Raw genomic sequence first — 21580 nt, forward strand, 5'->3', positions numbered from 1 at the left:
TTTATTTCTCTATAATATGTACATTGTTAACTCACATGAGGCCACATACATGGGCAGTGGTGAGGGCTGGGGGGAGAACAGTAAGAAGTGAGGAAAGACTCGGCTTTGATAGAGAAAGCCATTTCTACTTGGACATACCCAAATTGGGAGAAAGCCAACACCTTTTGTCCTTTGAGGGAGAGTCTCTGAAGGGAGAGCTGAGAACTGCCCTGTTGCCCTGCTGTTTTGGTTGAAGAATTCTCCTCTCTTTTTCAACTACTGTCTTCAGAAGCCATAGCAGGAGTTGAGGTTCAAAGGGCAGGAGGCAGGCTGTCTGCCACCTGCCGTGCTGTGTGTTTAGGCCTCAGAAGGCCATAGTGAGGCTGAGGTCTGCAGTCCCCTTCAGTGCCATGGACCCTGATAGAGCAAGGCAGCCGTGCAGAGTGGGCCTGTCGTGAGTCGAGGCAGCAGATGTAGTGATAATGCTGCCCAACCCCTACTATACTCCTTGGAAACGCTAAGGGGCATTTATATACTTGAGCTTCACTATCAAGTAAGCTGCTCTCCATTCTCAGAATTCCTCACCCTGCTTCTCTGCATTTGCTGCCTGCATATAATTAATGCTAATGAGCACAAAACGTGCTAGAAATCTAGGAATAGTGAGAGTACTCAGGGCGGGCAGAGAGAGGTGTGAAGAAGCCAAGCTGGGAAGTTCCAGCTCTCCTTATGTTACAGATCCTGATGCTCAGACGAGTTAGTGACTTGTGAAGTTTGCAGAGCTAAAGAGCTATGAACTGAACCAAGAGTCTAATAAGACTTGGGATTGCTGGCTCAGAGACCTTTTAGGAAAGCATGTTGCCTCTAAGAATTTATCAGTAGGGTTGCCAAAGTGTGTCCCTGCCTCTGCACTCTGTAAAGTCCTGTGGACCAGACACAGCCCCCAGAGCCTGTCTCGACTGTCACACTTTGAAACTAGCTTCCGAGTTCCCTTCAGTGGTAACAATTATCTGCTTGGACTTCTACTAAAGCTTCCCTTTGACTTGTTGGGTTGCTTCATCATTTTCTAAAACCATGTTCTTTAGTGTCAGAAGGCTTTCCCTTCAAACTCATTTGTCCCTCAGCAAATTTTTGAATATATAATTTTACTCCTGTGCATGTATAGTATATCATGCACTAATACATATTTTATCTTCTGTCTTTTTCTGTATATATAATTATTTTGTGAAGCATAGGGAAACTGAAATTTTAAAAAGGATAAAAAAAAAAGAGTAGAAGTTCTGCTATGTATTTTCTGAGCTTCTGTGAATTGTTTTGTATCTCCATTCCCCTTCCCTATGGGAACCATGCTTAGGCTTAGGAGAGTAAATTCCAAATACTGTCACTTTGTTAGAGTTCCTTGTCTTTATTCCTGTTGCTACTAGTCTTGTTCATATTTCAACCTCCATTTGTCTTCACACTTTTGGTTTGTTCATTTGTTTGTACAACCTGTTTATTGGTCAGGATTCTCTAGTGAAACAAAATATATATTGAGAATACATATGTGAGACACACACAGAGAGAAAGAGACAGAGAAACTAAGATTTGTTTTAAGGAACTGGCTCATGTGATCACGGGAACTGGCCAGTCCAAAACCTGCAGGGCAGGCCAAAGATTGGAAACTCAGGTAGAGTTTGTAAGTGTCATAATCTGGAAGTAGTATTTCTTCTTCTTCAGAGGACCTCAATCTTTGCTCATAGGCCTTCACCTCATTGGATGAGGCCCACCCACATTATGGGGATTAATCTGACTTAAATGTTATCACATCTTTAAAAACTACCTTCCCAGCCATCTAGACTGGTGTTTGACAAAACAGCTGGGCACCATAGCCTACCCATGTTGACCCATAAAATTAACCGTCATGTACATCTGGCATGATTTTACAGCTAGAGCTTTTGTAATGTCCTCTTAGCTTATCTTCCAGCCTCCTATGCCTGTCTTCCACTTCTTTTCCACCCTCATACTGCCACAGGACCTTAGAAGGACAGACAGTGGCATGGGTGAATTTGATTCTAAGCAGAAAAAATAATAATACTATTCACTGGGCTAATGTATTCTTTAGTATTCCCCAAAATACAGTTAGGAAAAAATTTAAAGTTATGTGCCACCTGAACCTCTCTAGCTTCTGGCTTCATCTTTCTCGTCACAGTCAGATACCCATATACTCTAGCTACCCTCCGAGGAAGAGGTACTTTTAGTTCTTTGTATACACTGATAATTTCCCATCCCAATGGCTTTGCTTTATGAAATAGAATCAAGATTAATATGAGGCAAAATATAAGATAATAGGAATAAGGAGGGGGTATGGGAGAATCAATATGAATAATTCAAAATTTTGAGATCTGAAAAAACTTTCTTGAGGTCAGGGGAGAGGAAAGAATGAGATAGAGGGTGTTATGGGCTGAATTATGCCCTCCTTCCCCGTATATGTTGAAGTCTTCACTCCTGCTACCCCAGGAAGTAATATTTGGAGACAGGATCTTTATCGAGGTAATTAGTCTAAAATGAGGTTGTTCGGGTGGGCCATCATCCAGTATGGCCGGTGTCTTTATATAAGAGGAGGAAATTTGGACACGGTCACACACAGGGGAAAGATGATGTGAGGACACAGGGAGAAGGTGGCCATCTACAAGCTAAAGAAAGAGGCCTCAGAAGAAACCAAACCTGCTGCACTTTGATCTTGGACTTAACAGCCTCCAGAACTGTGAGAAGATAAGTTTCTGTTGTTTGCACTGCCTGGTCTGTGGTGCTTTGTTACTGTGGCCCTAGCAAACCAATACAGATGGAGTGGGGGCTTGGGGAGCACAGAGTGAACTGGAGCGGAGAGGCCCCAGAAATGTGGAGTGTTAGGTTAGTGGATTGTGCCTCTCAGTTACTACTACTAGGTTACAGCTGATTTCCAAAAGTGTTGGAAATTTGCCTGGTCCTTGAGTAGACCCCATTCTAATGGCGTGGAAAGGGGATTTCTAATGATATTTGGCCTTTTTAAAGTGAGAACAAGAGCCTCCACATGAAGAGGGTTTCCAGTAAGTAGGAGAACAGAGCTGTGTTTCCAAATTTTGGGTCCCTTGTTGATTGTGAGGGGGGGGGATCTCTTCTGCCACTGAATTGCCAAGTCCCAGGTGGTCATTTAAGACCCAGATGGTAGAAGGAAAACAGGTGGTAGAGGACCTCTATTTCATTTCGTGTTATGTGCTAGTCACACAAGAGTCTTAGTGATCTTCCAATTATCCTTTTTCAGCTGAGTGCCAGCATTTCCTTTTTTTTTTAATAGAATGTTTCTTTAGAATACTTTTAACTTTATAGGAAGATCATGGAAATAGTACAGAAAGTTCCCATATAACCCATACCTGGTTCCCTTGTTATTGACATCTTACCTTAGCATGTTACATTTGTTATGATTAGTGGACCAAAAATTATACATTAAGCTTTAATTTTATTTAATTTCCTTGGTTTTAAACTAATTTATTTTCCAAAAGCTCTCCATGATACTGTTACATTTAGTTCTTATGTCTCCTTAGGCTCCTTTTGTCAGTGACATTTTCTCAGGCTTTCTCGGTTTCTGTTGACCTTGACAGTTTTGAGAAATACTGGTCAGGTATTTTGTAGAATGCCCCTCTACTGAGATCTGTGTGATGTTTTTTCATAATTAGGCTGGGGTTATAGGTTTTGGGGGGGAAGACTACAGGGATAAAATGTCATTTTCACCACATCATGTCAAGGGTGCACTCGATCAACACGACTTAGGGCTGTTGATGCCGACTTTGCAAACCCGGCCCAGGGAGTGTTTGTCTGTTTATTTTCCCACTGTGAATTTACTCTCTCAGACAAAGTTACCATGTGCAGCATCCACTTAAGGAGTGAGGACCCTCAGTTTTTTAAACACAAAAAAATCATGAAGCAGGTTTTGAAGATTGGGTGTGAGTAATGATGCTGCTCAATTATAAGGAGTGGCAAGGCAAAACACAAAAACAAATCATGGGTATTTTTGGGTTGTTTCGTTTCAGAAAAAATACCCCATAATGTTGCTATGAGAAGTAAGAAAAATGTTGATTTGAACTTTGTGATTTGTCAAATAAAAATAGATTTCAACCTTGGGCCTCCTTTGTTTATTTAATTAAGGCAATCAGTTCTTATCTGTACACTGTACACTTATCTCTACCACTGGGACTCCGTGCTATTGTTGCAGCCAGAAGAGGAAAGATTAAAATTGGTCTGTCTTTCGTTATTAATTGAAATGTTATAGAGCGTTGTTTTCTCAAAGGCAGTGCCTTGACAGTTACATTTAGTGGGTGGTCACGGTCCATGTTGGTTTTTCATAGCCTGTCCTAGCTTGGCCTTGAATGTGGTCTTTTTCTAGGTTAGGCTTTCTATTACAGGCAGAGGACTTCATTACCTCCCTCTAGCGGTCAGCTTTGCAATTTTGAGTTCTAATTGGAGAAATTCAGTAGTAGAAGAATCAAATTAGTGACTATTCTCATGATGATTTTCCTCCACGTTTTAATACGGATGCTAAAATGACATGGTGATTGAATTTTAGCTATGTCCTTTTGGATTAGAACTAATTTTTAAATGAGGCAGTGTTTTGGAGTGGTAAGTAATTATAACTTGATTAAAAGCTATAGTGATGAAGATAGCATTCTAGGCAGAAGGTTTACCTAGCTACTGTTTTACTAAGAACCTCAGTGGGCATTTGATTTTAACCAGGGAATTGAATTTGCCTTCTTGCAAGTGTTTTATCAGTGCTGTAGGAGCAAGTGCATATTCTAGATAAACTTGAAAGCTACAAAGCTTTATGAAGCTAGGAGTGAGGGAGTCCTCTAGAGCATTGTTTGTCATTCCTTCACAGATAAAATTTTATCTCCGGTGCAGGAAATGGCCTTCTTTTAGGGCTCCACATCAACATTCATTATATTACCATGACTTTAAGAAGATGCAGCATTATAGGGAGCTATCTCTGTATATCCTTAGAGAACTGAAATAATTTACCAGAATTTGAGGCTGGCTTTGTCTTATTTTTGATGGAAATACTGGGTGACACAGTATTCAATCTTACAGGTACTAATCCCTGGCATGAGTGCTGGTGTTTATGCCCAAACCCAGAGTTTTGTTCTACTGAGAGCCAGATGGGATAGTATTTAAGGAAAGGCAACTAAATCAATGTGAAATCTGCCAGTCACGTTAGTTATGCTCCTGATTAGGCCCTAAAGCAAGAGGCAGCGATCCACTGAGCATCACCTCTGTTTAGAAATAAGTAAAAAAACTCATACAGAGAACCTGTGTTAAAACAGTGGTCTGGGGGATCCCTGGGTGGCTCAGCGGTTTGGCTCCTGCCTTCGGCCCAGGGCGTGATCCTGGGGTCCCGGGATCTAGTCCCGCTTCGGGCTTCCTGCGTGGAGCCTGCTTCTCCCTCTGCCTGTGTCTCTGCCTGTCTCTCTGTGTCTCTCATGAATACATAAATAAAATCTTAAAAAAAAAAAAAAGCAGTGGTCTGTTTGTGTCGACTTGGGATACTTTTGTTGTATGTGATACCATAGAGATGTAATAGATACAATTAAGGAGAATTAATCTATCTTTGTTTTTCTAACTGGAAATACATTAATAATGAGGTGACCTGTCTGTTGTTTACTCAGCTCCATCTTATCCACTGGAACTCGACCCTGTTTGGCAGTATTGATGAGGCCGTGGGGAAGCCGCATGGCATCGCCATCATTGCTTTGTTTGTTCAGGTAAATGGTCTCCTCCTGTGGTTATTGTATTGTTCAGAGATGCTTATTTCTAATTCCTTTGCAGAATATTTTCTGTTCTCTCTCCATTTTATTACTTTTTAAACTCCTGTACAGAGAACACAGATAATTTAAAAACAAAACTTGATTTTTCTGGCTGGTGAGAGAGCAGCCATATTCATTGGTAGAAAATGGCTTATTTAGTTAGTAGAAATTTTCTTCATGCTGGCCTTTAGGGTCTTTGGAGAAATGATGTCGAAAATGTCTCCTGAAGGTAGGAGTTCATTTTATTAATGAAAAAGAATTTTTGAAAATGTTTTTGGACTCTGGCTTACTGCAAAATTGAAGAAAAATCAATAATGTAATCATGTAGCAGATTCTTTTGCCTCTTTGTTATTAATAATTTTCACTCTTAAGATGATTTGAAGCGTCCAATAGGAAACACTGATAAAATAAGACTGGCAAAGATCTTGGTGGATATGGTCAATTTAAAGTTTAGATTTGAGCTCTGTGCTGGGCAGAGGATATTAATTAAATTTTGTGAAACATACAAAAACAGAGCACATACTTTCAAAAGTAAAAATTTAATCTAGTTCCTCGTCACCCCCCCCACCGCCCACCGTGAATCTCTTTACCTTTGTCTTATCATCTGTTGGATGTCCTAAAAGATGAAGAGATGGAAGAGACCCTGCTTTCCCCCTGCCTTCCCTATCCTACAGGAGAGAAACCAAGGGCCAGAGAGGTCAGTCACTGTTCACAGTCACACACAGTCACTGTCAAGGGTCAGAAACCATTGCTGTAACTCTGTAACTCTGTGTGGTTCCAGGCTGCTTCCTGGAAAACGTGGGCCTGGAGTAGTAATATTAGCATAGTGATCATTAGTAACTTAATTTTCCAAAGAGAATTGGGCCTTTGCAAACCTGCTTTCTTTTGTGTGGTACATATTTCAATAGTATTATTAAGTACAACAATTTTCCATTATAAATTTCTTTCTCAGGTATTTGTCTATTGACGGTTGGAAGCAGTCACCTGGTTTTAGCCTTTTAATATTTTACAACCGGTATCTTGAAAGTATGACAGGTCATAGAATTTAAAAGCAAATTCTTAGAGTTTTAAGTGAACCTTCTTAATGTTCACTTCATGGCTTTTATTTTTTTTTTTAAGCAAGGGCCTATATTCCTTCTATTTTATAACTGCTTTATATAAATAGAATGGAATCACAGTATCAAGATATCGGTAAAAATGTTTTTAAATATACACATACATTTTGATAATCTTTAGTGCACAAAAGTAGTAACTGCTGAAGTCCATTTTTGTGACCTGAAGAAGTTAATAAAGCACCCAAAATTGAGAAGTTGAGGCTATAGAAGTAGAAGGCAATGTCTTGTTATTAAAAAATAATAAAATATGAATAAAATAGTACAAATAACCGAGCAGTCATATCTAGAAGGAACATGAACATGTTAGTTTCATCTCTGGAGTTGGTATTCAATAAATATTTGTGGATGGAATTAAGTATTAGAATATTTTCACTTAGTGATCCTTAGCCTATTACAGGTGGGGGCTGATGGAGCACTAGATTGGAAAGCCAGGATTCTGGGGACTTGCATCACTAGTCCAGGAAGAAGCACATCGTTGTAGGCAAGGGGAAGCCTGAGAGCATGCACACTTGTTCTAATTGGCCCCAGGTTTGCTGTGAGGAGATGTTCCGGTGATCTAGGAGAGAGGAAGGTTTCAGAAACTCTGAGAGCGGAAGTTCATGAAGGAAAGGAGGACTGATAAGGAGGGTCAACTGAAGCAGAGCGGAGTGGGTCTGACGTCCATCTGGGGCTCTCACACTTGGGCAGGAGAAGGGGAATGGGAGCGGGGAGGCAGAGGCAATGTGCACAGGTTTCTCTTTTGAGAAACGTGGCTCAAGAAAAGAAACACAGATGGGGTAATAACTCGTGCTGATGTACAGGAATGTCCTCTTTGTTTCTTTGAAGAATCTGCGATCTGCCTGTATTTTTATTCTGAGCAAAAAGCACTAGTGCAGACTCAGAGTTTAAAAATACTGGGGGGGGGGGAAGGGATAGTTGATGTGAAAGAGTCCTAGAGGAGACAGGAGGATGCTGAATGGAGAGTTTTGTGGCTAGCCTAACCCCGGATAGGAGGGGGCACCCACCCTTTCTCCAAAATAGAGGGTCAGGAAGAAAACATGGGTAGAAATGGGATGAATTTAAAGGTGAAGAAAGGCAGGAAATTAGAAGAGCTCATGCCTGATGGCCTTATCTCTGAGACCTACAAAGCAAAATTATTTATAGTGTAAGGGGGAAGCATGGGTGGATGATTGGGTTTTGAAATAGCCCAGGAAGGGAACGATGATAGACTTTACAGTCAGTGTGGGAGACCCACTTGTGACTGAACATCACAGACTGTACGGAACAGGATACTGTTGATTGTCTCTATCCAAGTTAAAGAGTAGAAGATTCTAGCAAATTGTTGCATTGATCTCTTGCAGAGCAGATGATTTTGGAAGACACAGGGTTAGAGCCTTGAGGGTGGTTGGAGAGGTGTCGTTCAGGTAGGTGGGAAGGGAAGGAGACAAAGCCCAGATGCTCCTGAACCGTGGCTCCTTAGATCAGTGAGTGGAGAGAGAGAAAAGAGGGTAAGAGCTGATGCATGAGAAGCTGTGCTCAGAGGGAATGGTCTTCGGAGCTGAAGTTTTCAGAGTGAAAACAAATTCAGGGTGTGTTCCCAGGTTGGGTGCTGAGGTGGAATGGAGCTGAAAGCCACGAACTGAGGGGCGGTCAAGCTGCATTCCAGGGTGTTGAAGTCCTCCATAGTAGCAGCGGGAGGTGATGACTATCAGGGAGTGGCCAGCAGGTCATTTTTAAAAAACTTGGTGACAGCATTATTTTGCAACAAGTAGAGCGTGGTGGTATCTGAGGAGGATGGTCCACCCAGAAAAGGACGGCCTTGTGCCCGTGGGGCAGAGTATCCACCAGTGGGTGACAGCAGGCCACTGACCACAGCCTTCAGCCCTGTCCCTGGAGGAAATGGCCCAGTGTCCGCTCTTAAGGCCCGGGAGAGCTGTGCCTTGAGCAGACATGAGGGGTTCGCGCAGACCAACAGGTGGTGGTAGAGCTTGGCAGAGATGGGCAACATCCTGTTCCAGAGGGCACAGCGGAATGAGGTGAGATAGAGTGAGAAGTTGAAAAACACAGGGCCAGGGCTGGGCAGGGCTGATGGTTTGTGTTTTGGATGGCAGCGAAGGATGGCCAAGGTGAGAGGGAAGGAGGTGTTGGTCTCATGGTTGTTGGCACATTCTTGGCTCCAGGCTGTTATCACCTGGACTGCTCTAGAATTCTGGGGACTGGGCTGTACAGAGTTTCATCTGTACTTGCTCTTTGGTGTTTATAACCTCTTCCTACAGCAATCTGGCAAAGAAGGAAAGAGAAGAGATGGAGCAATAGCTGGAGTTTGTTGCAGGTTTAAAACTCTTGCCCACAAAGTATGGAATCTTTATAGAAGGAGGAGCCAGTGATAGTTAAGTGTTACTGTATGTAAAAACTGTACCTGTACCTGATGCCAAGTAAGGATAATAATGGATGATATTAATTGAATTAGGAAGGTCCATGCCCTCTTCTAAGGTCCTTGTTAGAGTCTTACCTTCAACCCCTGTCACTTTACCCGCCTGCCTGCTCTCCCCCACTGTATAGATGAGGAAGCAGAAGGACATAGAAGTTAACTTGCTTAAGGCTAAAAACTTGAGTCCAGATCAGAATCCTGGGCATCCAGTGTAAGTGGCCTTGCCCCCAAACTACTACAGTATGTGGCCTTACAACATTCAGATAAGGATTCTTCAAAGAGCTGTAATCTGACAGAAGATACATGAAAGGAAAACAGATGCCAACTGAGGCGTCATCCTCCAAATTCTACATCATGGTTAAAGCAGTACAATGAAGAGAGGTCCATTGCCCTTGCAGATTGGCAGAGGCTTCTGCTAATGCCTAGGTTTCTGCACTCAAGAGTACATTTGCCTTACATGTTACTTTTTTAACTTCAGAGAATTCATTTTCCATCTTTAACGCCAGTCTGAGGAATTGCAGACACTTAAGAAACAGTAGAAGTCTTGACTGTTTTTGAATTGCTTATCTTAGATTATGTAAGTTTCTTGTCTCTTTTCCCTTCTCTCTGCTGCCCCTTCGGCTGGCACATTTCATATTTGGTGCATGTGGAGAGAAACTGAGAGTGTGGACACGTTGGCAGCTTTTCTAGCTCCTATAGGACATCCTGCACAAATTTATATGGAAGAGAAAAAGCAAATGATAACATTGTTTATCTAAGATTTTAAAATATATTTCTTATTATTGTCCTCCATTGTCAGGGGCCATTGAAACCTGGTTGGAACATAGAAATCAGGTGGCCTTTAGAATTTTCACAGTTAAAGTCAAGAATACTTAGTGTCAAATTTCTTTGAAGTCTCACACACTTTGGAGCATTTTATATGCTAAAAATATATAATGATATATAGTATTTTAAAATAGAAGGCTATGAACAGCATATTCTGATGTATTTAAGAATAGAATTATACAGTTATATCCAGTAGTAATCAAGAGATGTCCTGATGTTGGTGACTTTAACATATGAAATCACAATCTTACTTTTCTGAATTATTAAATATTTCAGCATAGATACAGTCTTTATAACAATGGTCTAGAAATGCCAAAGGTAAAAATGAAAGGGTTTGGAATGTGATGAGCAATTTTAATTCAGAAGTATCCTTGAAATGTTTATATCACAGTATTATATCATCTGATACACAATTGACCCTTGAACAAACATGGCTTTGAACTGCGTGGATCCACTTATACATGAATTTTTTTACAGTAGTGTAAATGTATTTTCTACTTCTTCTGACTTTCCTAATAACATTTTGTTTCTATCTCACTTTTTTGTAAGAATGTGGCATATGATACATAATAATATTCAAAATACGTGTTAATTGACTAGTGTTATCAGTGAGGCATTTAGTCAACAATAAGCTATCAGTAGTTAAGTTTTTGGGACTCAGACATTATATATATGTAATTTTCTTTCTCTCTCTCTTTTTTTTAGGTTTTATTTATTTATTTATGATAGACAGAGAGAGGCAGAGACATAGGCAGAGGGAGAAGAAGGCTCCCTGTAAGGAGCCTGATGTGGGACTTGATCCCGGATCCTGGGATCACTCCCTGAGCTGAAGGCAGACACTCAACTGCTGAGCCACCCAGGCATCCCTATATATATGATTTTCAATGGCACAGGAGTCAGTGCCCCTAACTCCCTCATCGGTCAGGGGTTAACTGTATATAGCACAGTGGGTGATAATCTATACACAGCAAGGTGTATTTAGAATGAATTCTTAAAGCTGTCTAAGAACTAATAGGTTCTTATATTAGCCTCTCTTACACCTTCAATTGCCTTATGTGGCTATTGATGTGGTTATTAATAAAATGATCATTTACTTATTCCCTGAGAAGGCAATTCAGGGAAACTTGAGTTTCACTTTCTGTTAGTTATTTTGAATGAAAGCTAAGTATTTAAAAATTGTTGTGGTATGGTTTATACTTTATGCATTTCAGATAGGAAAAGAACACGTAGGCTTGAAGGCTGTGACCGAAATCCTCCAGGATATTCAGTACAAGGTAAGTTATTGTTTAAAAGCAAATAGAAACACTGGTCTTGAAAGAGGTCCCCAAGATCACTCTCAGATATGATGATTCACTCAGAGGGTAGCTATTCTCATGGTTGTAATTTATTCCAGAGGAAGGACCCACGTGTAAAAATGAGGTCAGTGCAAAAGTACGTGGGGTAAAGTCCAAGAGAAGCCAGGCACGAGCTTCCAGTTGTCTCCTCCCAGTAGAATCACACAGGGATGAACCTCAGTCTTTTGGCAGTGATATGCCACGATATGTGTGAAATGTTACCAACCAGAGAAGCCTTGCTTCGTGTACAGGGATTTTATTAGGGGTCAGCTATAAGAGCACGCAGTGTCTGTGTAATGACCCTCAGCTGCTCCGACGCCATCCCTCCTGCTCCCAGCCCCAGCAAAACCAAGCTGTCATCATAAGTCACATTGTCAGGATAAACCAATCTGGTCCAACATAGCCCAAGCATAGCCCAAGGCCTTAGGATACAAAAACACTCTTGTCAGACAGAATGTTGTGAGACCTCGGAGCCAGTCCTCAAGACAGACATCTTTTTGAACAACCCAAGCCTGCTGAGTTAACCCTTCCTGCCCACTGGTTATAGGAAAGTTGTGTAAATGAAACAAATTAAAATTATGGCAACTATACTTCAAAGCATTTATGTTAAAAAAAGAAAAAAAGACAAATACATGTAAGCTGTAAGATCCTATATCTCAGAGAAAGTGATTTGGTTTGATGCGACTCTGGCGTGATTCAGCCCAGCTTTGCCTGGAAGCCCAGTTCTGTTACAACCAGTACTTTCTATGCTTATATTGGATGGATTGAATCGGAGAGGCCTTGGAGGGCAGTAGTTTAATCCTGAATGGCTATGAGAGATACAGTGCAGAGATCCAAAGACCCAAGGCCAATCCAAAAATCAATGAGAATGAAGTTTGATTAGCTCTAAGCTAGAACAAGCCCAGGGCGTCTTGGACCAGGCAAGAACATCCACCATAGATTTCCCAGGCAGGCTTAGAATAAATCCAGCTACCAAGAGAAGACACAGACTAGTCAAAAACCTGGTAAGGAGGGGGAAGGGTACATTTTGACTGACATTTGTCTTAATGGCTTCAGAAACGTTCTTTTATTCCTTCAGCTCATACAACATTCTTTTTTATGGAATATAGGGGGCTGGTGGGAAGCAAGTGAGCTGGATTCTTTAATGTGTCAAGTGGAAGTAAGAAAGAGACTAAGAGGTTACGCATTCACTTGCCCTGTTATGTCTGCATTGATAGAGTAATAAAAGAGATCTCTAACTACTGTGACAAATCTTTTTGCCTCAAGGGCCTGAGCAATTTAAGTGGCACTATTTAAAATAGTGATCGCAAATGTGAACTGTTGAGTAATGGCACAAATATTTTATTGAAGTTATTTTTATTTTTTAAGATATTATTTCTAGAGATATTATCTCTAAGAGAGACATAGAGAGCACAAGCAGGAGGAGTAGCAGGCAGAGGGAGAGGGTGAAGCGGGCCCTCTGAGGAGCAGGGAGCCTGATGTGGGGCCCAATCCCAGGATCCCGGGGCATGACCTGAGCCGAAGGCAGATGCTTAACTGAGCCACCCAGGTGCCTCTGGAGTTATTTATTTTAATTTTATTGAAGTTTAAATGCAGCTTTGATAAAAGTCGATTAGAATTGAATATTTTCTTTTTTTTTAAGGTTTATTTATTTACGTGAGAGAGAGAGTGCAGGCTGGAGGTGCAGAGAGAGGGAGAGAGAATCTCAAGCTGACTCCATGCCCAGTGCACAGTGCAGCATGGGCTGAACCAAATACAAGAGTCAGACACTTAAGCGACTACACCACCCAGGCGCCCATAGAATGGAATGTTTTCATTCTGGTGTTAGTTTTCACTCTCTGGAGGACAGGACATCTAGAACATAGAGACAAGTTATCAAATGCAAATGAAACAAAATGCAAATTTAGGAGACAAGTTCTGATGCCAAGAAGGTTAGGAGTGGAGGTCAGAGTAGCAGGAGGAAGGTCATTTCAAAAGAATTCTCTGAACCAGGGTTCAGGCATTTTACACCAAAAGCCCAAGTTTCTGGTGTGGATGTGCTCAGAGCAGGAAAAGTAGCTGGCGTGGGCCAGATAGACACTAGGCAGACAACTGGAAGTTTTACTCCAGGAATTATAGGGAAAATCAAACTGTAGTAGCAAAGAAATAGCTACAGACCCAGAACAGGAGTGTCTTGTTGGAACCAGGTGCTTTGGCTCTGGTGAGAGGACAGAGTGAGATACCTACAGACCCATCTGGTCCAGGATGTTACTCAGAAAAGGCATCAATCTGGGTTTTTAGTGCTAGTAATGTTTTTTATTCTAAAATTAAGAAATTTTATGTTAACATAGGGTGATTTTTTTTTCTTTTTCAGGGGAAGTCCAAAACAATACCCTGCTTTAATCCTAACACTTTATTACCAGGTACGTGTTATCTTTATCGCATAAGATGAATTGTAATTGGGTGAATATGATTGCATTGTTTCCCTCAAAATGCATGTAATGATATATTATTAGTTAATAAAGTTTCTTTACAATTCGCCTTCTCTGTAGTAGGTATCAGTTTCTGATTGGTCTAAATATGAGAGTAAACATTTTGAAGTAATAAATGTTTTGTCACTTTTGCCATTATTCTCTGAAGAGTTTCCTTTGGATTTTCATTTGCAAAAATCGCTACCTCTGTGTACAGCAAGAGCGTAATAACAATACTTTGATATACTTCTAGGATTGGTCAGTGAGGTTCTTACTAATCTCTAGAGTGAAATAACCCTTTGCAGTGATACTATCATATAAGTGTTAGTCTAATTACCTCGGCATACCTAAACATATAAGAATTGTGTATAAAATATTCAAAACATAGTTTGTAGTTAAAGGTTGTTTTGTGCAAGATTTTGGTCTTCACTTTGTTCTGCTTAAATTATGTGCTGTTACTTAGTTTTTTGATCAAAACCAAATGTGCTGATGCATTGTATCTTCTATGCCCTATGTTTAATTGCTCTAGAACAAACCAGTTTTTGTCATGTGTTGAACATTTATCCATCGTATTGGATTGTGAATGCCTCTAATGCAGAGCTAAAAGATTTCGTAGGAATGCTTTCTTTTGTCCTATCATACGAGGACTTTAATATTTTAATAATATTTAAAATACTATTTTCATATTTTAATTATTTTTAATTATCTCAGAGATAACTAGAACCGAATAGTTAGAAAAACAGACTTTGAAGTCAGACTGCTTGGGTTTGGATCCTGGCTCTGCCAGTTATTAGTTGAGTGAGTAAGTTATGTAACCCTCTGTCGTTCAGTTTCCCCATCTGAAAAATGGGGCTGATAATAGTACCTGTCTTGTGGGTTTGTTGTGAGGGTTAAATGAGTTCATGTAAAATGCTTAGAATGGTGCCTCACATGTAGTAAGTATTGGATTAGGTGTGAATAAGTCAAGTAAATCCTTCAATAAAGTAAAACATATCACAGATACACTTTTTCTAAAGTGACTAAACTTGATACATACTTACACACATATATGTATATATCAAGTTTTATAGCCACCTTTGGATTACATAGTGATACCTAGATGGAAGTCACTATAAATAATAGAGGGTTCATCATATTTTCCCATTGGTTATTTTCTCGGTGATGATTAGTTTAAGAATTCATGTGTGAGGCTGTACTTTAAAATGACCTCATCCTGAAAAGTGTTGTTCAGACAATTTGTAACTTTGAGAATTATTGTTGAAATATTCACAATTATTGTTAATTAACTAACTTTTCTGTGACATGTCCACATGGTTGCACAGATCCTTTGCTGCGGGATTATTGGGTGTATGAAGGTTCTCTTACCATTCCACCTTGCAGCGAAGGTGTTACCTGGATATTATTCCGATACCCTTTAACTATATCCCAGCTGCAGGTGAGTACAGCACTTTAAATCTTTCAGAAGTTCTGAGTTAAAGGTTAAATATTGTTTCTGCAAAAGGGAAACGTCTGTTGTATGCTTTAGTTTCCTTTAGATCAGTCATGTCTTTGCAGATGAAAGTTAGATGTCTTGAACCAGTGAAAGCAATGGAAAGGTCAGGGATGAATAAAACCCAGCTGTCATTTATGATCTGTATTTTAAAAGTTTTTATAGAGTAAATAGAAGTCATTGAAATAGTCAGACTTTTGATTAGTCTAGTTATTTCTTTATGTGGGATTTCCCAGGATTGGAGAGGAGAGAGTTTTGGAAGTGAAAATGTTGGTTATTTCTGTGAGTCATGTAGGCTTTGTAATACTTCTTTGGCTTGCCCAGGAAAGTTCTGGAGGCAGGAAGGTGAAGGAGGTAAAAAGAATGCTCTGCAAAGAGCTGGGTGGCTCTCTAGCCCCCTTTTTGGTTACCTACTTCCCACTTTGGGCTTTGCATAGGTGCTCTAAATGCTGATGCACAGTGGGTGGGGGCACTGAGTTGAATTGTCATGGGACGTTAACTGGTGGAGTATGAAGCAACATCATCATTATAATATGTTTATTATAATAATAGTATAATATGATATATAAATGATATATCATTACAAAAGAAGTGCTTTATTTTTTTAAGATTTTGTTTATTTATTCATGAGAGATAAGAGAGAGAGAGAGAGAGAGAGAGACTGGCAGAGGGAGAAGCAGGCTCCATACAGGGAGCCTGATGTGGGACTCGATCCTGGGTCTCCAGGATCACGCCCTGGGCTGAAGGCGGCGCTAAACCACTGAGCCACCCGGGCTGCCCAAAAGAGGTCCTTTAAATGTCTCCTGTCCTCCAGGGATCTAAAGGATACATTCTTTTATTTTTTTTAAAGATTTTATTTATTCATGAGAGACACAGAGAGAGGCAGAGACATAGGAAGAGGGAGAAGCAGGCTCCATGTGGGGAGCCTGATGCAAGACTCAATCGTAGGACCCCTGGGATCATGACCTGAGCCAAAGGCAGATACTCAACTACTGAGCTACCCAGGCATCCCTAAGGGATGTGTTCTAAAAAGGCTCAATGTTTTTCTTTATGATCAGCCTCAGCAGATTTAGACTGTACTCTAAACAAACCAAGTTACCTTTAGTGACTTTTTACCAATTTTTTTTTATATCCCCTATCACTTTCTAAGAACTTTAACTTTATTAAACTACTCAGTAAAGCCTTCTTTTGCTTGTCCTTAAATCTTCAAAACCCTTTCAACCTTTAACAGTTTCTTCTTATTTTTCTTTTTCTAAGGATTAATTTTAAAAAGTTCCCAATTTAGCTTCTCCATCCTTTTAAAGACTTGGATCACATCACCTTTAGGCCTTCATATTTTTAATATGAAAAATCCCTATTTATTCATTCATCCCTATGTTCTTATAAGAGACTCCTCCTGAGTGCCAGGCAGACACACAAAGGATACAGAGATTAAAACACAGTCTTTACCCTCAAAATGTTGACCGTAGAGTTGAGGAGGCAAACAATCATATGGTTATGTTAATTATGAGAAGTAAGGTGCTCCAGAAACACATAGGAAAGAAACTCAACTTGGCCTGGGAGGGACAGGAAATAATTCCTGATAAATAGTGGGAATAAGTTTGGTAAAGGAGAAGGAGGAAATGAGAAATTTGAGTTTTTAATTTATTTTTTTAAGATTTTATTTATTTATTCATGAGAGACACAGAGAGGCAGAGACACAGGCAGAGGAAGAAGCAGGCTGCATGCAGGGAGCCCGATGTGGGACTCCATCCTGGGTCTCCAGGATCACACCCTGGGCCAAAGGCAGGCGCTAAACTTCCAAGCCACCTAGGGATCCCCGAGAAATTTGAGTTTAATGTTAGGAATAGATGTTTGGACTAATGATTATGGGTGTGGATTCTGACCACAAAGATGGTAGCTGCTGTTACAGATAAATCTCAGCATTTCAGTGACTTATCACAGAAGAAATTTATTTATTTATTTAAAAAAAGATTTATTATTTTTTTTTAGAGAGGGTGAGTGTACAATTGCACCAGTGTGGGGGGTTGGTGGGGGCAGAGGCAGAGGGAGAGAGAGTCTTTTTTTTGGGGGGTGGGGTGGGGGGGGAGAGAGTCTTAAGCAGACTCCATGCTGAGTCCAGAGTCCAACGTGGGGCTCAGTCTTATTACCCTGAGATCATGACCTGAGCCGAAACCAGGGATCAGATGCTTACCTGACTGCACCACCCAGGTGCCCCAGAAGAAATTTATTTTTTATTCAGAATCCAGCAAGTGGGTTTCTGATTCACAGTGAAGGCTTCTCTCTCTGCAGTTGTTCTGGGAACCAGGTTTTCCTGAGGGCATCCTGTCTTTTATAAGAGAACTCTTCTAAGCTGGTAGGGTCCTACAGGACTTACTACTCCCCATTTGCCATCTGGTTACTTGAAATCCCTTCTTTCACTGGCATCACATTTCCAAGCAGGGAAAAACGTGTGGGATTAGCAGGTGGGCATGGGAAGGCTGTGCTTATTGTTGGCTGCCCCATCCAGCTCAAAACTGAGAGAAGCTGCAACCTTGGCCACCCTGAGCTGGGGTGGGAGAGTTGTGATTGTTCTGGGAATGACCTATATCAAAGATCAATCATCCATTTGCATTTACTTTTCTTACAACTTGCTTCTAGGACCGTTATGCATATTTCTTCATTGTTGCTGTGTGTAGCACAGAATCTTAGATGACTAAGTTTCAAAGCAACGAGGCTTAATATGTAGTATGTTTTGTGATGCTGAGGATTCATTCATTGGCCTTTATATGTCACTGATTCTATTAACACAAATAATTAATGATAAGGTAATATGTTGTCATAGTCCTGTCTTCCTTTACCCTTGCCATTGGCAGATGTTAGTATGTGGAATTTCTTCTTTGAGAATAATTTGGGTAATTTATTCATTAATAAAAGCATTTATTGTTTGATTTGGTAAGAAAAAAATTTTCTATATTCCAGAGGCTGTAGTAGGCACTGAAAGTGGGAGGACCAATAAAATATGGTTCTCATCTCAAGGAATTCACCATCTAGGGGAAAGGCAAATATATTCACATTTAAAGAACAGTAATTTCATGTGAACACTGCCTTGGTATAACATGAATATGTCCTAGCACATAGGACAGGCACCTGATAAGATTTAGCCAATTGGTAGACCTTCACCAGTCCAGAATTTGGGTGTGGTGTGAGTGTTAGTGGGCATTGCCAACTGGGGAAGAAGTGTCTGCATGGGTACAGAGTCATTTGAAGATGCCCACTGTTAGTGTAAAGGGCCAGTGTCATGAAATAAAATTGGAGAGGTAATCATGGGCCTGACATTCATCAGGGAGCCTGATGTTGTGCTGTGGAGGTTTCTTGAAGGCAGCAAGGAATTACTGAATGTTGTGAGAAAGAGAGAGAGAGAAACAAGGCCAAGTCTGAGTTTGAGAAACCTCTCTGTAGCTACAGTATTAAGATGTAAATCTGAGCTAAGATTGTGACAGTGAGATGAAAGGAGAGGAATGGCTTCAGAAATACTAAAGTAGTAGAATCAGTACAATTGGTGACTGACGACATGGGAGGAGTTCCAGAGAGGACACACCTGCATATTATTCCCTGGATTTTGGCTTGAGTGATTGGTGCATATAACATATCACTCTTCACCATGACGGAATAAAAATAGAAGAGCAGGCTTTATGGAGAGTATTAGGAGTTTATGATTTTAAATACTGAGAGTTTGAAATGCCTCCGAGACATCCAAGAAAGAAGTATAATACATAGGTGATAGTAGAAGCCATCCAGGTAGAAGAGGAGGTCCTTTAAGGAGAGAAAAGAAAGGATGCAGAGCATGGAGAGTGGCAGCTGATAGGTGCATGCATTGGGAGAGTTGTCTCCATGGACTGACTCAAGGGTGGGAAGAGTAGTCAGGAGGTTGATGGGATGTAATGTCTGGAAGCCAAGGGGAGTGTGGGTTTTAAGGAGGAGGGAGAGATGAAAAGTATCAGATTCTGCACACAGTAAGTGAAGGGTGGAGAAGTATTAATAGGATTGAGCCACAAAGAGACGTGGTATCTCAGACATGGAGATGAAATAGGAGCAGCTGAGTCTACAGTCCCATTTGTTCAGCATTGCTTTGTTTAGGAGTATTTTTCTAAAAATAGATCAAACCTTTTAGCGAAAAATAAAACTTTATTACCACAATAAATTTCTGTTTATTGAAAGTTAGCTGGGATTAACCTTGTTGAGCCACAGAAGAGAAGATTCTCAATTCCTCTTAGAATTCCATTAAGGATTCCCTTGCTAGCATGTTAAAGCGTGGGAATGTTACAGTTGAACTATACCGTGAATGTTAAGTGATATTCTGTAAATGTGAGAAATAATGTTTTTACTCCCCTGTTGACTAGCATGCTATGCTAAAATTCAGAGACAAATCACTGTGCCTGCCTTTGTGTCTGTTTGGCTGTCTTCAAGGGGAAACTTGCTTTCTGTTATCCCTCTGAGTAAAGCCAATGACAAACTCTAATAACCCTGACCCACCAAAAGTAATGTTTCTTCATTGTTGTTGGGAAAAGCCATATCTTCCTAATTGGGAGTCAGAACCAAAGGAATGTGTATTGGAAGGAATAACATCAACTGCTCTTGAGAATAGATGACTTTCCAACTAGCTACAGCTTTTTGAGAAAAAAAGGTTTAGGTACTTTAAGAAAAAAAGATTTAGGAACTATTAGCACAAAGCTCCATTATAGCATCTGTTCAGAGGGCAGCAGTGGTAAAATGCCCACACACACACATATTAAAATGCAATTTAGAGTGGTTTTGGAAAAAAATATAATTTTAGGAGAATATAAATTAGTCTGTCCTTGAATGTTTCACTGTTGCTGCTCATATAACTTCAGAGAAAGCAGAGCAAAAATAGAAAAGGTCCAGAGAGGGCAGTAAAAAATGAGAAGGACCACAGGGAGGGATGGGATTCTAGAATCTAGACCAAGAAAAATTGAGACATCTCCTATTACTGCCCTTAAAGAGGAGCAGACAGAGGCAGTCTGTCAATTATAAAATATTACTTGTATGTAGAATAACAAAAGGTATGGCAAATAGTAGATAGTCTTTGCATAGCTGAGTAGATTGAGAAATAGAAAACTTTATATTGAAGGAAAAACATTTCCTTTTAGATCACAAGGTTAACATACATAAATTAAGCTGCTGGGCATTATTATGGAAACAGTTGGTATCCTGAAATATACCATCTGCCATAGGAAATGGCAGTAGCCACATTAAAGAAAAGGCTCTAAATCATCACAGTATTTTAATGAAATGCACAGCAACTTAATTTCAGGAGGAGTCTTCTGTTGACGTGTAGTGTTGATGATTAAGCCTATCCTGGAACATTTACATCTTCCTGGGTACTCAGAATTCTAGAGTATGCAACTGGAAGCCTCTGCTCAGTTGAATTTTTCGTCTTATTCTTGGTTAGCATACCATTTGCTAGAGAAAAAAAAGCATGCGATCAGATAGATTTGAATGAGTATAATTTTCTTTTATTTTGCTATCATCCCTAACTGTTAAATTACTTTTCGGTAAACGGTGGTCCAAGTATGAGGAAGCTGAAGGAAAAAACTTTCTCAGCTGAATTGTTATGTTTGGAGATGAGGTTCCAAGAACAGAATGAAAAATACCAAATTTCAGCAAATATGTCAACAGATTGTAAGACACATCCTAATTTCCGGAGACATTAAAATGTGAACAATATTCAGAATTGATAAAATGTGGTATTTTGGTACTGTGGCATGTGTACAAGTATGCACACATACAGAGAAATGATTAAATTTTACTCTCTTTTTCTTTTTTCTCTCTTTTTCTGTTCCCCTCTTACTCATCTATTCCTATTTCTTAATTTACCTGCTTTCTCAGGTTAGATGCGCCTGTCTTTGTTTTTTCTTTCTCTTTCAACTTCAGTAAGTAACACCAGTGAAGCAAAGGACTGTGTTTATTGTTTTACGCCATGTGGATCTATGTCTGTTAGAACTTGGAAGACCACTTTTAATTTTCTTTTTCTCAGTTTTGCCTCCTCTTCATCCTTCCCCATTCCATGTTTCCTAGAGGTTGAAAAGTGTGACTCTTCACAGCCCCAAGCCCCAGTGAGGGCATGGTGTGTGCTTGGCCGGTGGGACCTGGGAGCCCACCTGGTCCTGA

General features: G+C 40.2%; 1 protein-coding gene across 2 annotated transcripts in view; it reads left to right on the plus strand.

The window, feature by feature from the left end:
- CA8 (carbonic anhydrase 8) overlaps window positions 1-21580 on the plus strand; it is an 88267-nt gene that overhangs the window by 38086 nt on the left and 28601 nt on the right. For both annotated transcript variants that reach the window (XM_055318141.1, XM_055318140.1), the window contains exons 4-7: window positions 5649-5744; window positions 11348-11410; window positions 13824-13872; window positions 15243-15355. In XM_055318141.1, the coding sequence (XP_055174116.1) occupies window positions 5649-5744; window positions 11348-11410; window positions 13824-13872; window positions 15243-15355 (321 nt within the window). The remainder of the gene's footprint in view (window positions 1-5648; window positions 5745-11347; window positions 11411-13823; window positions 13873-15242; window positions 15356-21580) is intronic.

Source organism: Nyctereutes procyonoides, unplaced genomic scaffold (genome assembly GCF_905146905.1).
Source record: "Nyctereutes procyonoides isolate TBG_1078 unplaced genomic scaffold, NYPRO_anot_genome, whole genome shotgun sequence".
NCBI classification, from domain to species: domain Eukaryota; kingdom Metazoa; phylum Chordata; class Mammalia; order Carnivora; family Canidae; genus Nyctereutes; species Nyctereutes procyonoides.